This window comes from Carettochelys insculpta, chromosome 3 (assembly GCF_033958435.1).
Source record: "Carettochelys insculpta isolate YL-2023 chromosome 3, ASM3395843v1, whole genome shotgun sequence".
Taxonomy (NCBI): Eukaryota; Metazoa; Chordata; order Testudines; family Carettochelyidae; genus Carettochelys; species Carettochelys insculpta.
In genome coordinates this window covers 92984773-92998122 of record NC_134139.1, presented here as the reverse complement: position 1 = coordinate 92998122, position 13350 = coordinate 92984773, and the positions used below count along the sequence as shown (strand labels likewise).

Below are 13350 nucleotides of genomic sequence, written 5' to 3'. Positions count from 1 at the left end.
TGTCTGCTCTTCTGTTTCAGATTCTGCCTTTAAACACCACAGAAAAGCAGTGACAAGTTATCTGTGATCTGGAAAATTAGGACCATAAACTGTTCAGTCAACAGTAGATCTTCCACTGAGAAGGGCTTCTTGAAGTCATGAGCATTCACCTCCCAGTATCTTTCAGGGTTCAGAAATCCCCACAAATGTTAGACTTGAACTTATGTTACATATGATATCATGATGCAGCAGAAACAAGAACATCAGCATTAATTCTACTGAAAACTTTTTAATTTATTTTGACATTTCCAGTACAAAAAGGATACAGACAAATATTTAAAGTACTATTTACAATATATACAAAAGACCTAAACTTTAACATACAATTTAGAGAAAAGTGACAAATCATTTCTTTAGCTACTTTACCTTTTTTTCCCCCTTTTTGGAATGTCATCAGTATGGCAAGAGTCCTAGGTCAATTTGTAGCTCCTCAATCTTCCGAGCAAGGGGGATGGAAAAAAAACACCAGTCGAATCCAAGATTAGTTTCAGAAAAATCATCAGATCTGCTAGCGTTTTGAAAATTAAACCAAATTCAAGTTCCAATTTTAGATGGATGAGGAAAAAACCTATGTACCTGAAAAACAAGAGACCTGAAACTTTTCATAAACAAAAGGCCCTCATTAATATACAGATGCCAATTCAAATTTTTACTATAAAATCACGTGAAAGACTTGTTTTGAGCAACAATATCAAACGTTACTTAATTAAAACAAAATTCAATCCTTACTTTTTTTCCTGACCATCCCCCACCCATTAAAAAATGCCAGTTCCAGACACATGGGACTACATGCCAAAAATGACAGTTAACCTTGCTCTCTTTTTAAGTTAATAGTTAAGAACATTTTTAAAAATAAACTATAGAATTCATATTCAAAATTCTCTTTTAAATTTATAAATCAATAAACCTGTTTAGGAATGGACAACTTTTTAAAAATTTTCAAGAGTTTATAAAAAATTGTCCAGAACTTTAAAAAAAAATGGATCTAGGATATATTCAACTTATTTTCTTATTTTAAAAACAGAATATTTGCTGTTAACTTTCACATTCATTTTCCTTCTGGTCAACTTCCAGCTTTGAATTAACCTCTGTGATATAACAGCTGTTCCCAGCACAACAGATCACAATCTCCGCAAATTCTGTTTGCTTTTTTTGGTACCAGGAAGAAGTCCCAGCTTAGAGCTTGATTTCACAGGCTTGTCACTTGCACAGTCTCTGGAATTGTGGTAACAGCACAGGCACTTGGTGCAAAAGTCAAAGCTGCAACTTTCACGGCTGCACGTCGCCCTCTGTAGATAGGAGTCATATTTTGCAGGTGAGCTGCAGCGACTGCAAACCTTAAGGCTCTCAGTGTTTTTCAAGGTCTTGGCAGCCTATTGGGAAAATTAAAATTGTTATTAAAATAATCTCTGGATTAAGTCAAAACACAAACACCAAATCTTCCCCTTGTTCTGTAAGAACCCAAGTTTGTTAGTCTTGAGAGCATGTAGCAAGACCCACGTTCCTTCCTTCTCCCTAGGGCTCAGTGAAAAAGCTGGAGTGCAAAGTTCCCTCTAGGCTGCCCAGCTGCCTAATAAGCCTCTTGCAGGGGCTCAGGGCTACCATGCAGAGCTGCCACAGCCGTGGGAAAGGCACCTTCTCAAAGCTTTGCACTCACCATCCCCAGCAGCACAGACTTGTTGTAGCTGGGAGGTGCCCCTCCCCCACTCAAACCCAGCCTCACCAGATCTACCACTGGTGGCAGAGACATGTTGTTGCTCGCCTTACCCAGGGCTGCTGAGATGAGAGAGAAAGGGGGTGGGTGGGTGGGTGTCTCTCTCTCTCTCCCTCCCTTTCAGGTGAGCCTGTACCTAAAATCACACATCCACATTCACAGCCCCATCCCGGATCCCACATCTCCAGCCTTCACCACTGCACCTCAATCCTCTGCCCTGGCCCTGAGCCCCCTCACCCCAAGCCCCGCCACAGCCACTGTCCTCATCTCTCCCCTCCCACCCTCTCTGCTCCACCCATGCCAGATTATCCATGGGCAGAATTATTTCGATATGTTCACCAATATGGAGATGATGTGTCATACATCTCCATATTGATGCACATCACAAAATTCATTCTGCACATGGAGATAAAAAATTAGAGTGAATATTGGTGGAAAGTGGTGTGCAAGTCTGAGAGCTTACTCAACTTAAGTATATTGTTAATGAGCTACTGGGTACATATGACTTTAAAGAAACAGATCTGAGATACTTTAAAAACATTTGTCAAGGGTAACCAGAATGTTGGACTAAGAGACTCTTTGCATAATAATAATAATAACAACAATAATAATAATAACAACAACAACAACAACATGCATAAATACAAATAATGGCTGGATCACTTAGGTACATTTGTTTTCATAAGAGACAACATCCAATTACATTCAGCTTAAAACATTGTAAGTAGGACTAATTTTCAGAAGTGGTGAGCACCCATCCTGTGATAATCAGTGCCCACTTTGACGCACCTTGGAAGGGGCCTCAAAAATGGAGGTGGTCAAAAATCACTAATTGATCTTCAAATATTTCAGGTTTAGTCTTATGGATTTCACGGACAAAATTAGACTAACGTGAAATGGAGCAGTCAAATGACAACAACATGGGAAGTTATGATTTTATTGTACAGGAACTTTATACTTGTTTGTCTTGGTGAAATCAGTGTCTGAATGTATTCTCAGATCAAGTATCGTATCAGCCTAACCTGAATATTTTGCTGTAGACATCAGTATTTGTAACTTATTCCCATTACAAAATACTTGGCTAACCTCAAACTCTTCTCTAAACATGTAAAAGGCTGAACTGCAGCTGTTATTAGCCAAGCAACAATCCCAGCTAAAATGAAGTCAGAAACTACCCTGATTTGAAAGACAGCAGGCAAATGAACTAAACTGAAAGATCTGGAGGTTAGTAAGTTGTTGAATAGCAAAAGTCACTGATCCTAAAGTACAGATTCAGCATATCAAGGACAAGAGTCCTGTAGTCCAAGTGGGAAAAACTATAAAGGCAAAAGAAGAAATACAATTTACCTCAAACCACAAAAATCTGTGCTGAATATTCCATAAAACCTCATAAGTGGAGGGACATTAAGCATATGTACTTGCACTTCAGCTTTAACGTGTGCAACACTTCTTAATATAAGCCTCATGACAGACAAACAATAAGCTGCAAACACAGAGCAATTAGAATTCTTTTTACCACTTATGCTCACTGGCAGACCGACTGATCTGTTTAATCAGTTTCACCATCTGGTTGTCAATGATGTGGTGTTCATGGAAACATAGATTCAGCATAGTAGAGGCATAGCCACGATCCCTTCTATACCATATAAACTGTGTTATGACAAGCTTCTTCAATGAAGGCAGTAGAGTAGGTGAGGTCTTACACTTGGGCAAGGAAAGACAATAAGAATGTGACAGGAAGCTTCAGAGTCTCATTCTGAGGCACACTAGTATGCATGAGCAAGACTAGGAAAACGAGCTTTATTTTTTTATTTCTATAGAACTCAAAGTAAGACGATTTCTTCCCACAGTTGTGCTGATATTCTGCAATAGTCATGTTATATTACAAACTGAGTCCATTCTTTGAGGTCAGGGAGGTCATAGAAGGCAACTGGGGGGAAGCCACAAATTACTTTTCACTTGCGGCCTGAGCTAAGATTTACACTCAAATATTCTTCTGATAACTTGATACAATGAAGAACAGCCTATTGTATTATATAACTCCCCACAGAGTTTTATACGTTCAGCAAAAATAGGTTTCATAATCTAAAATTGACAGTTATACTTGGAAAGCATTACAAGTGTTTAGATTTGTGGCGTTCATTTTAGAAATATGAAGTTACAAGCTGTTCATGTGCTTTTCCTGACAGCACACCAGCAGTTGAGACAGAATAAAAATATGAGCATTACCTCGGAAAACTCCGCATGTCGGCTGTAAGAACCATTCTGAGTGCTCTGGATGGAAGGTTTGGATCTGGATGCTTTTTTGGATGAGCTTTTTGGTAGGGCTGCTGTCTGAACAGAAGCTAAAGCTGCTCGGTACAGTACATATTCCCTGGTTATGGTATGTTCTGAGGGCTGTGCACTAGCATCCTGTTAAGAGATAAAATGCATTAAGATTTAAAAGAAGGCTTCTCCAAGTATTTTTCCATAGAAAAATTTACCTTTGATGTAAAATAACTTTGCGTTTGTCTTTAAGTATTGGATGTTTGCTTGGTAAACTTTTCTCTGGCTAACAAATTTATAGTAACTTTTTCAAACCTTGCTAGAAAAATAAGTGGCCATCATTTTACCTTAGTTTGTCATGTATGTAGCTTCCCTCATTCTTTTAAGTAAGGGCTGTCAAATGATCTTAATGACTTTAAAAAATCAGTTGTGATTATTTGCACTATTAAACAGTGATAGAATACCAATAGTTTCAAATCTACTCATTTCAATTGCAATGTGGAAGAAAAAGTGTAGAATTCTCACTTAATTTTTAATTACAAATATTTGCACTGGAAAATACATTATATCCCATAAATATAAACTTGTCTTAGCAATTGGGTAAACAGGAAGTAGGATTGTGTGGACTTGTAGGCTCTAGTATTACTTTGTTTTGTTTTTGAGTGCAGTTGCATAAAACTAATTCTATATTTGTAAACTGCACTTTCACAATAAAGAGATTGCATTATAGAGTTTGTATCAAGTGAAAAAACCTGAAAAATACTGATTTTTTTTTTTTTTTTACAGTGCCAAGTATTTGTATTAAAAAATAATAATATAAAGTGAGCATTCTTTACTTTGTATTCTGTGTTGTAATGGAAACTAAAATGTTTGAAAAAGCAGAAAAATCAAACTAATAATTAAATTATTTTATTATTAACGGTGCAATTAAAACAAATTAATTTTATCAAATTAATTTGTTTTGTATTAATCACTTGAGTTAACTGAGATTAATTAACTGCCCTATTTTGAATACTGAGGAGTCTGCAAGTGGACTTTTGGTTCAGATTTTCCAGGATTTCACATCAGAATAAAATGCCAACCTTAACAGAATATATGTAGAATATGTATTTAAATCAGTAGTGTCCCACCTTTCTAGCCTGTGAGCTAGAGTTAAAAAAGAAAAAAGGCCACAGTCTGTACTTGTGGGACAGATTCTCTGCCCTACTTCACTTGAGGTGGCACAAAGGGAGTAGAAATTCCTATAAGTCTCTTGACACAGTCTCTTCCATAAGCTGTCTCTATACTATGCAACATCTGCAGCAGACAGCACCTGGTCAAAACAGTTCTCACCATAGGGCAGAGGTGGAGAACCTATGGCCTGCAGTTTGCCTTGATCCAGCCTGCAAGGCTCAGGACCAGTGTTCTCTGTAAACTGAGTGCTTGGACAGCTACCTAAGAGAAATTCAGGTGCCACCCTGCTGATTAGCAGAGCGCCCACAAACCCCTACAATGGGCAGCAGGTGTTTCTATTGGTGGTGCACATCCACACATCTTGGTACACAACAAAATTTATTCTGTCCATGGATGGAAAAAATTAGAGGGAACACTGCTCAGGGTTCCCTACACCTTCCGCAGTGGGGAGCCAGCATTGGCACATGCCAGTTCCCTGCTGCAGCGGGACCACTGAGCAATGCAGGTCGAATTGAGCCTAGTCACAGACCAGCTTCAATGCACAGGCTCTGCATGGCAGGGGACAAGAAAGCATCTCTGTGTACAGCAGGAAAGTGACCCCTGCAGGCACCATCCCCCTATTGCTCCCACTGGCTGAAAATCACAGCCAATGGCAGCAATAGATGAGGGGGCAGTGCCTGAAGGGAATGCCTCCAACCTCCTCACAGAGCCAAGCAAGATACCTTCCCCACCACTCCTGACAGCTGTGTCAAGTAGGCACTCCAATCCTCTGCCTCTTTCTGCCCAGCACCCACATCCTTAGCCCACTCCTGCACCTCCCTCTCACTCAGACCATGCACTCCCCCAACTCCATCATCTGACCAGACTCCACACCCCCTCCCCACATGTGCACCCTCTTCTCTTCAAGCCTGCTCCTGAGCCTACCTCCAGCTCAGGCCTCACACCTTTATCCTCAGCCTACTTCCTGGCAGAAGCCTCCTACATACTGAACTCACTTTTGTCCCCATCTCAGAGCCTAGGGGACCCTCACAAAATCTACTAGAACCAGGATCCCTAAAGAGTTAATCCAACCCTGGGGTAAACTCTAATCCCTCCATGCCTCATCTATCCCCCAGGGGTCTGGATCCTGAGGGGAGCATTTCCTCTCTGGCTTCTCAGCTGCGGACCAAATCTGAGGGGGCTTTCCTCCTTCCCACTTGGGGGTCAGGTCACCGAGGGGTTGGATTTTGGGGATTTTTTGCATCTTATGTGGCCCTCAACTAATTTCTTTTGGGGCGGGGGCGGGGTGGCGCAAGGGCACTGACAAAAAATGTTCCCCAACCCTGCTCTAAGACTACAGGTAAAACAATGGGTCGCAGCAGGGAATATTTAAATATCTCAGTTTAAATATTACAGGTCACAGATGAGAGAAAACATTTTCAATATAAATCAATTTCTTTAAGGTCTTCACCCTCAAGAGCCACAGCCAGTCCTCAGACAACAAACTGGAGATCACCGATTCAGATTTAAAAAGTTGACAAATGCAGGAACTTACGGAAAGGCTTTTCACTGCTCTGCTGTACACTTGGAAAGCCCATTTGTCTTCTTTCAGAATTTTCTTCCATGTTTTGCTCACTTTTGCCACACTGCAGTGAAATCATAAAACACCTTAACAACTTATGAAGGTAAAAATAAACTTGTTGCTCAAATGAGTAGACCACATCTTGGACATAATGTTAAGTGTCCTCAAGAGACTGAGTCCACCCCTCCCCATTTCAAGAGGCAGGCTACTCAGACACCTCTATTAGTTATATTTGATAATACTCAAAATATGCTAGACTTCTGCAAAGATAAAATATAACAGGGTGCCTGTCCCAATGAGGTTATCAAATAGATAATTTTTTTTTTAAATTTTAACATGCAAATTAAACAGTTATAGTAAGGGCAGAAAAGCAAGTTCTGATGCATATTCATGGTGATTTGTAGACTTGGAGTATAATAAATTTTCTATCAATTATGTACATCATTCCTATACAGGAAAACGCATTATGTTGAGAACAATGCAACTTTTAGGATGTCTTTCTAATATTTTCCTAAGTATATTAAACAGCATGCACACATCAAGCTCATATGCACAGAGCAGCAGCATCTCTTCTGGCGCCAATTAGCAATAATATTTTTTCCAGTAAGAAACTCCCAGAAGATTAGTAAACTTACTTTATTAAGTCCATCTCATTGAGATGTCTTAAGATGTTTGCCAACAGATGTCTGAGATCCCTTTGGAAGAGTTCATAGAGAATGTCGATTCCATCTAATCCCATTTTCCTGCCAATTAGATTCTGCAGTCCAAAGTTTCCCTGGGAAACAATTCTGTCCACAATGGCCCATGATTTCAGATTTCTTTTACCACTTTTTTTCAAAGTTGAGCAAACTACTTCTTCCAAATGGCTAACTGGTAGCAATGTTTTCTTGGAAAGCTGTGCTTGGCTTTGGTTCTTCATGAGACAGTGGTTTGGTGTGCCATATATATTTCCTGCGATTAATATACTGTCCTCATGTTCTGCTGGATCATTGTAGTGGTTGCTCAACATAGAGGAGTAACCACTATCCTCATTAAATTTACTGTTTTCTAATGTCTCCATTTCACAGGCACCTTCACCAAACTTGCACAATATTTGCTGATTTTCTTTGTTATGTACAAGCCTTCTTTCAGCTTTGGTATTAATATTTATGGGGGTTGCATGTTGCAGTTCACTATGCAATAGCTTCTGATATTCTTTAGCACAGTCTTTACAAGACCCTTCCCCATAATTTGAGGTAGAAGATTCTTCTAGTTTTGTCTTCATTGCATCAGTCTTTGGGAGCCCAGAACAGACATGGTTACAATTAAAATCACACTTCATTTTCGTGCAGTTGTTAAGGTTTGCTTTCATTATTTTCTGGTTTGTACTCTGCAACAAAACAACAAAGTATTAACAAAAAGAGAATTAGCCAGTGCAAGTCAGTTGCAGTTAATCCATTTTCTATGGCAAATAAGTAATGTGAGTGACGGATTGCCTGTGACAACCAATGGTTCTTCTCCATGAACCAGTAGGTCCATTCCAGTCATAAGTCCTAATCCTTATGCTAAAAACACACAAAATCAAGAAAATAATACATACAAAGATAACTGGCTAAACATGTGAGATTCGGTAAAAAACATGCATATGAATGTTTCACCATGCATCTCACACTTATGGACAATCTAGATAAACTTCCAGTTTCCAAAGAATACATGCAGTCTTCCATACCTTCTGGCTACGTCTACACTAGCACACTACGTCGAAGTAGCCTATTTCAAAGTAAGAACATCGAAATAGGCTACTTCGATGCGTATCGTCTACACATCTTCAGGGGCTGGTGCCATCGACGTTCAACGTTGAAGTAGTGATGGGGAACATCGAAAGGAGCCACCCCAGAAGGAAATGCAGAGCATCCACACACACAAGTGCTCCCCGTCGAAGTAAGGGGCCAGCAAAGCCTGTAGATGAGCTCACAGGCTGGACTAGCCCTTCTGGGGCAACAGCAAGCCGCTCCCTTAAAGGGCCCCTCCCAGAAACACTTGGCCTGCACAGCACGAGGTCCGCAGAGCCGACAACCAGTTGCAGACCCTGTGCACACAGCATGGACCCCCAGCTGCAGCAGCAGCAGCAGCCACAAGCCCTGGGCTCAGGGCTGCTGCACACTGCAACCACAGAGCCCTGCAGGGCTGGGCATACTGTCTCTCAACCCCTCAGCTGATGGCCACCATGGAGGACCCCGCTATTTCGATGTATCAGGATGCGGATCATCTACACATGCACTACTTTGACGTTGAACGTCAAAGTAGGGCGCTAGTCCCATCCTTGGATAGGAATAGTGATTTCGACGTCTGCCGCCTAACGTTGATTTTGACATCGAAAGAGCACATGGCACACGTAGACACGATGTGTGCTATTTCAACGTCGTGCCAGCTACTTCGAAGTAGCTGGCTAGTGTAGACGCACCCTCTAAGATGTGTAAGATGGAAAGTTCTGTCTTCGCACTGGCTGCTATATAGTGTGGGTGGGAAAGGGGAGCTTTCCCCACCACCCTTACAAATGAACCCAGCACTACGAACAGGGAGAGATATCCAGGAGCTCCTTTTAAATTCTTCTGATGGTTGGGAAGCTCCATTTTATAGTTTCTGTTTCTTTCCTGCAAACATGAAGCACTAGGATCTCTTGGGCCATTTGATATGTGCCTATTCAGTCAGCAACCCTTGTTTGATTAAGTGAGCATGTGTCCTATGTTGAAGATCTACTTACACCATCTAATTTTAGTCACAGCCACTGCAGTTCTATCCAAGAGCAATTAGGGTTCTTGCCTTTTCTGAGAATAAGACCAAGATCTTTCAGTGGGGCTCCACAAAGACCCCCAAAGTCCATAAGGGGACTGCAGTTTATCATTTACAAAGGGATATTCATGGAGCGTTTTCACATCTTTTCCACTTAACTGCAGTCTACTTGGAATGATATGCAAAAGCTGCTTTAGACCAATTCTACTATATATTTTTCAGAGGGAAATTAAACTTTCTCCAGCTGAATATGCAGGATGGTAGGTTAGGTGGGCAAAACACAATTGTTCAGTTGTAATTTGGATAAAAGCAACTCTTGCAAGTGCCACATGATCTATTCCCCAGTATGGAGTTAAGCCATTGTACTGCTTGAATGCATACCCTTCTGGTCCCAAACACCAGTGATTAAAATCCCAGCAGGACCTTTTTGCAAGAATAGGACATTACCCTGGATACCATTATGACAAAAAAAGTTCTCTCAATTTTTCCTTCTGCTTTTTAGGATGGATATAATGGCACTTGCACTTTTAAATCTTACAAGTATAATCAATGCACAGCTGAACCCCTTAAATCCAGTACTCTCTTTTTTGGAAACATCTGGGGTGTGGCAGGACTATGGATGTTGCAGGACCAGAGAGTCCCAGGGCTGGTGCAGACCCACATCAGTGTGACAGGAACTGAGTGCAGAACAGTGGCTGGTGCTCCCTGCAGTTTGGAGCTATGGTAGGAACCACTGCCTGATGGAGTCCCATGGCAGCCCCAGGATGCCTGGAGTCCCCCAGGAACTGCCTGGGGCTGCCTAGTGCACTAGTCCTGGACCTTCCCTGGAACAGAAAATTAAGCTGTTTGGCATATATCAGGCCCTGAACATGCCAGACCAGCAAGATACAGCCTGTATTTCCAAGTGGTCTCTAGAAAGAACAGTACGCATGACAGTGTTCCATGACCTAAGTACAGTTGGAAGACAGCCAGAGGCCATGCCAGCAACCATTGAACTAGACATCCTGCTTCTGGGGTGTTAGCTGGCCACCAGGCAGAACCATGAAAGGAGCTCTGGCACACAAGGTCAGGCCAGAGTACACTTCAGAGGCTGGGTGAAGGTGCCCTAACCTTCACAGTAAGGGGAAAAAGATGGTGGCTGAAAGAGAGGAGACACCCTCCTGAGGCACAGATTTGTTGACTGGAGGGCAGGACATGTAAATGGGAAAATAAATAGTCTCTATTATCCTTAAGAGATATCCTTTCACATGTTAATGGTTGGACAGGAGGGTACCTCTTATATACTGCAGTGAGGGATTCTCTCTCATGTGCGCATAGTGAGGGGAAAATAAATGATCTCTCATACACGGAGAATAGCCAAGAAGTCTCTATTCATGTGATCACCGTATAAAGGCAAAATATAAGGGGCTGCAGTCAAAAGCATTTCTAGGAGTTTTGGGGGAAGAGTTTTCCACAAGTGTGAGGAGGGCGGTAGAACTAGCTCCTGTAAAACTAGAGTAAAGAAAGTCCTCATCGGGTGTAAGGTAAAAATTATTCATTCCCTCTGCCCTGAAAATGAGGCAAAGACGCGGTTCCCGCTTAGCTCAGTAGTGACGGTGGCCCCCTCCCGCTCTCCGAGCTGTGGTTTGAGACTGTGCCTCCAGTGGCCTTGCTCGCGCAGAAATAAGCTCCTTGCCGCCTTCTGAGGTCACTACGCTGCACCAGCTTCCCAGCGTGGCGAGCACAACCCGGGGCCTGGGAGCTGTCAGGATAGTTCCATGCTCATCCCCCAGCGCCGAGCAGAAGGGCCCGGCTCTGCCATGCTCACACCACCGCGGGCCCGGCCTCCCCGAGCCCTCGCTTCTCCAGTCCTTCCCCCCAGCGCGGCACGGTTTGGACGGGCGGGAGACTGGGTTGCGCAGCGCCTCCTTAGCCTTTCTCCCGCCCGCCCGCCTAGAGGCTCGGGCCTGGCCATCCCCCGCTCGGGGGAGCAGCGCGGGTCCCACCTTCCCGCCGCGGGGACGACCGGAGCAGAGCGGCTGCAAGGCCGGGGGGTGGGGCGGGAATCAAGAGGGGCAGGAGACTGCGGGGGACCCCCAGGCTGCCGGCCGGGTCTGTGCCACTCGGCGGCTGCCCCGCGGAAGCCCCTCCAGTGCCCAGCGCACGAAACAAGGCGCGCAACAAGCGCCGCTCCCCCATCCGCCCCCCGGAGCCCGTGACGGGCGCCACAGCCCACCCGAGGTGCCAGGGTGCCGAGCCCGCCTTGACCCGGGATGCGGCACAGCCCCTCGCCTCTGGGACGGGGACAAGTCAAACCTCCCGCCGCAGCGGCGGCGACTCCTTAGCCCCGCACCGTCCCCGGCCCAGTACCTGGAGGCGCCGCTCTCCGCGCCGACCGCGGCTTCTAACTCCGGGCTGTAGTGCCGCGCTCGCCGGGTACTTTTAAAAACTTTGAATTTGGTATCCAAAATCCCGCCGGCCAATCAGATACCGTCGCACGAGCCTGGACGCCCAATGGCGGGCAGGCTGAAAACGGCGGCCAATCCCGGGCCTCGCGAGGAGCCATCCTCACCTTGTCCCTCCTCTGACTGAGCCCGGCCAGCACGAGCCTGCGCCTGCGCTCTGGGGGCGTGTGTAAGGCAAGGAGCGAGGCTGCGCGCGCGCTCTCCGGGAAGACACGTGGAGCGCGGGAGAGAATTCGGCGCCGGCAGCAGCAGCCGCGGGTTCACCGCCCAACCCATTGTCCGCGCAGCTCCCAGCGCGCGGGCGGTTACTCCCGCCTAGCTTCTCTACCCTGGCCGTGCCAAGCGGCGCGCATCCCTTCCAGGGAAAAGCGGTATTGCACAGGAGTGGGAAATAAACTATCGAGATTTATTGTAAGTCGTTCTCTGACCATCAGTAATTCACCTCCCCCTCGCCCTACGTTTATGCCTCAGTTTCCCCAGTGGCGGTACGTACCCTGCTAATACCTAATGTGTAAACTCCTTGCAAACATCCCACAGAAGGCTGGAAATGCAGGTCATTCCAAGGTGTCACACAAGTGGAGCAGGTGTATGTTAATAATAAACTGCTGTATGGTCTAATTCAACTGGATTTCTGGGTAAGGCAGAATTCATATCGTTTGCAGAATTTTATTTTTTCCTGCAGCATTTGATTTCCCCAGCCCTCGCACTCCCATGCATGGTTAACACGGCCCCTGGGGTTCCCAGGCAGACAGCACAAGCCCTAGCCTACAGGCTGTCAGCAGCAGATCCAGTTGCCCTCTGAAGCATGATTATATTGTGTTTACTGTGACATGTATGATATGCCCCATTTTAAAATACTGTGTGCAGACTTTTTAAGTGGAAGATGCAAAATTCACCAAGGATTAATAGCCACTGTAAGTAATATTTGCTCCCCCTTTATATATTATCCCATTTAATTATTCCTTTCAATGACAGAAGCTGCACTTTAACTTACCTGCTGCTGTGGTCTGCTTTATGTCATGTTGTCAGGGTCCAATATTCTCCCTCACCCCTAGTGGTTAGCTGACCAAGTTCTTCAGTACCCCCAAATATTCAGTGTCACCTAGACAATAGTGGAACAGAGTTTAGCAGGCAGAATCCTATCTCAGGACTGGCTTGTCTCACACTTCTAAGCTGTGCAAAATATTTTTAATAAGGTAGGGTCCTCCATGTGACTAATGTGGGATTTACCTTATTTGGAGGAAGAAGAGGATAGAACAGGTTGCCTGGCTCCTCTAGTACAACTGCTCACTATAGACTTTGCTTGCCTGGCTACAAAATACATTTTCAAGGCAATTGGAGAACAATGACAATGCTTGTTACTTAGAGACAAGTACTTAAAG

General features: G+C 44.2%; 1 protein-coding gene across 1 annotated transcript in view; it reads right to left on the bottom strand.

Moving 5' to 3' along the window:
• Positions 1 to 277: 277 nt before the first annotated feature.
• FBXO5 (F-box protein 5) overlaps positions 278 to 13350 on the bottom strand; it is a 17887-nt gene continuing 4814 nt past the window's right edge. Inside the window, exons 2-6 of the mRNA XM_074990358.1 lie at positions 12963 to 13070; positions 7388 to 8121; positions 6726 to 6816; positions 3983 to 4165; positions 278 to 1412 (exon numbers count right to left, since the gene is read on the bottom strand). Coding sequence (XP_074846459.1) covers positions 1161 to 1412; positions 3983 to 4165; positions 6726 to 6816; positions 7388 to 8103 — 1242 coding nt within the window. The 5' untranslated portion in view covers positions 8104 to 8121; positions 12963 to 13070 and the 3' untranslated portion in view covers positions 278 to 1160. The remainder of the gene's footprint in view (positions 1413 to 3982; positions 4166 to 6725; positions 6817 to 7387; positions 8122 to 12962; positions 13071 to 13350) is intronic.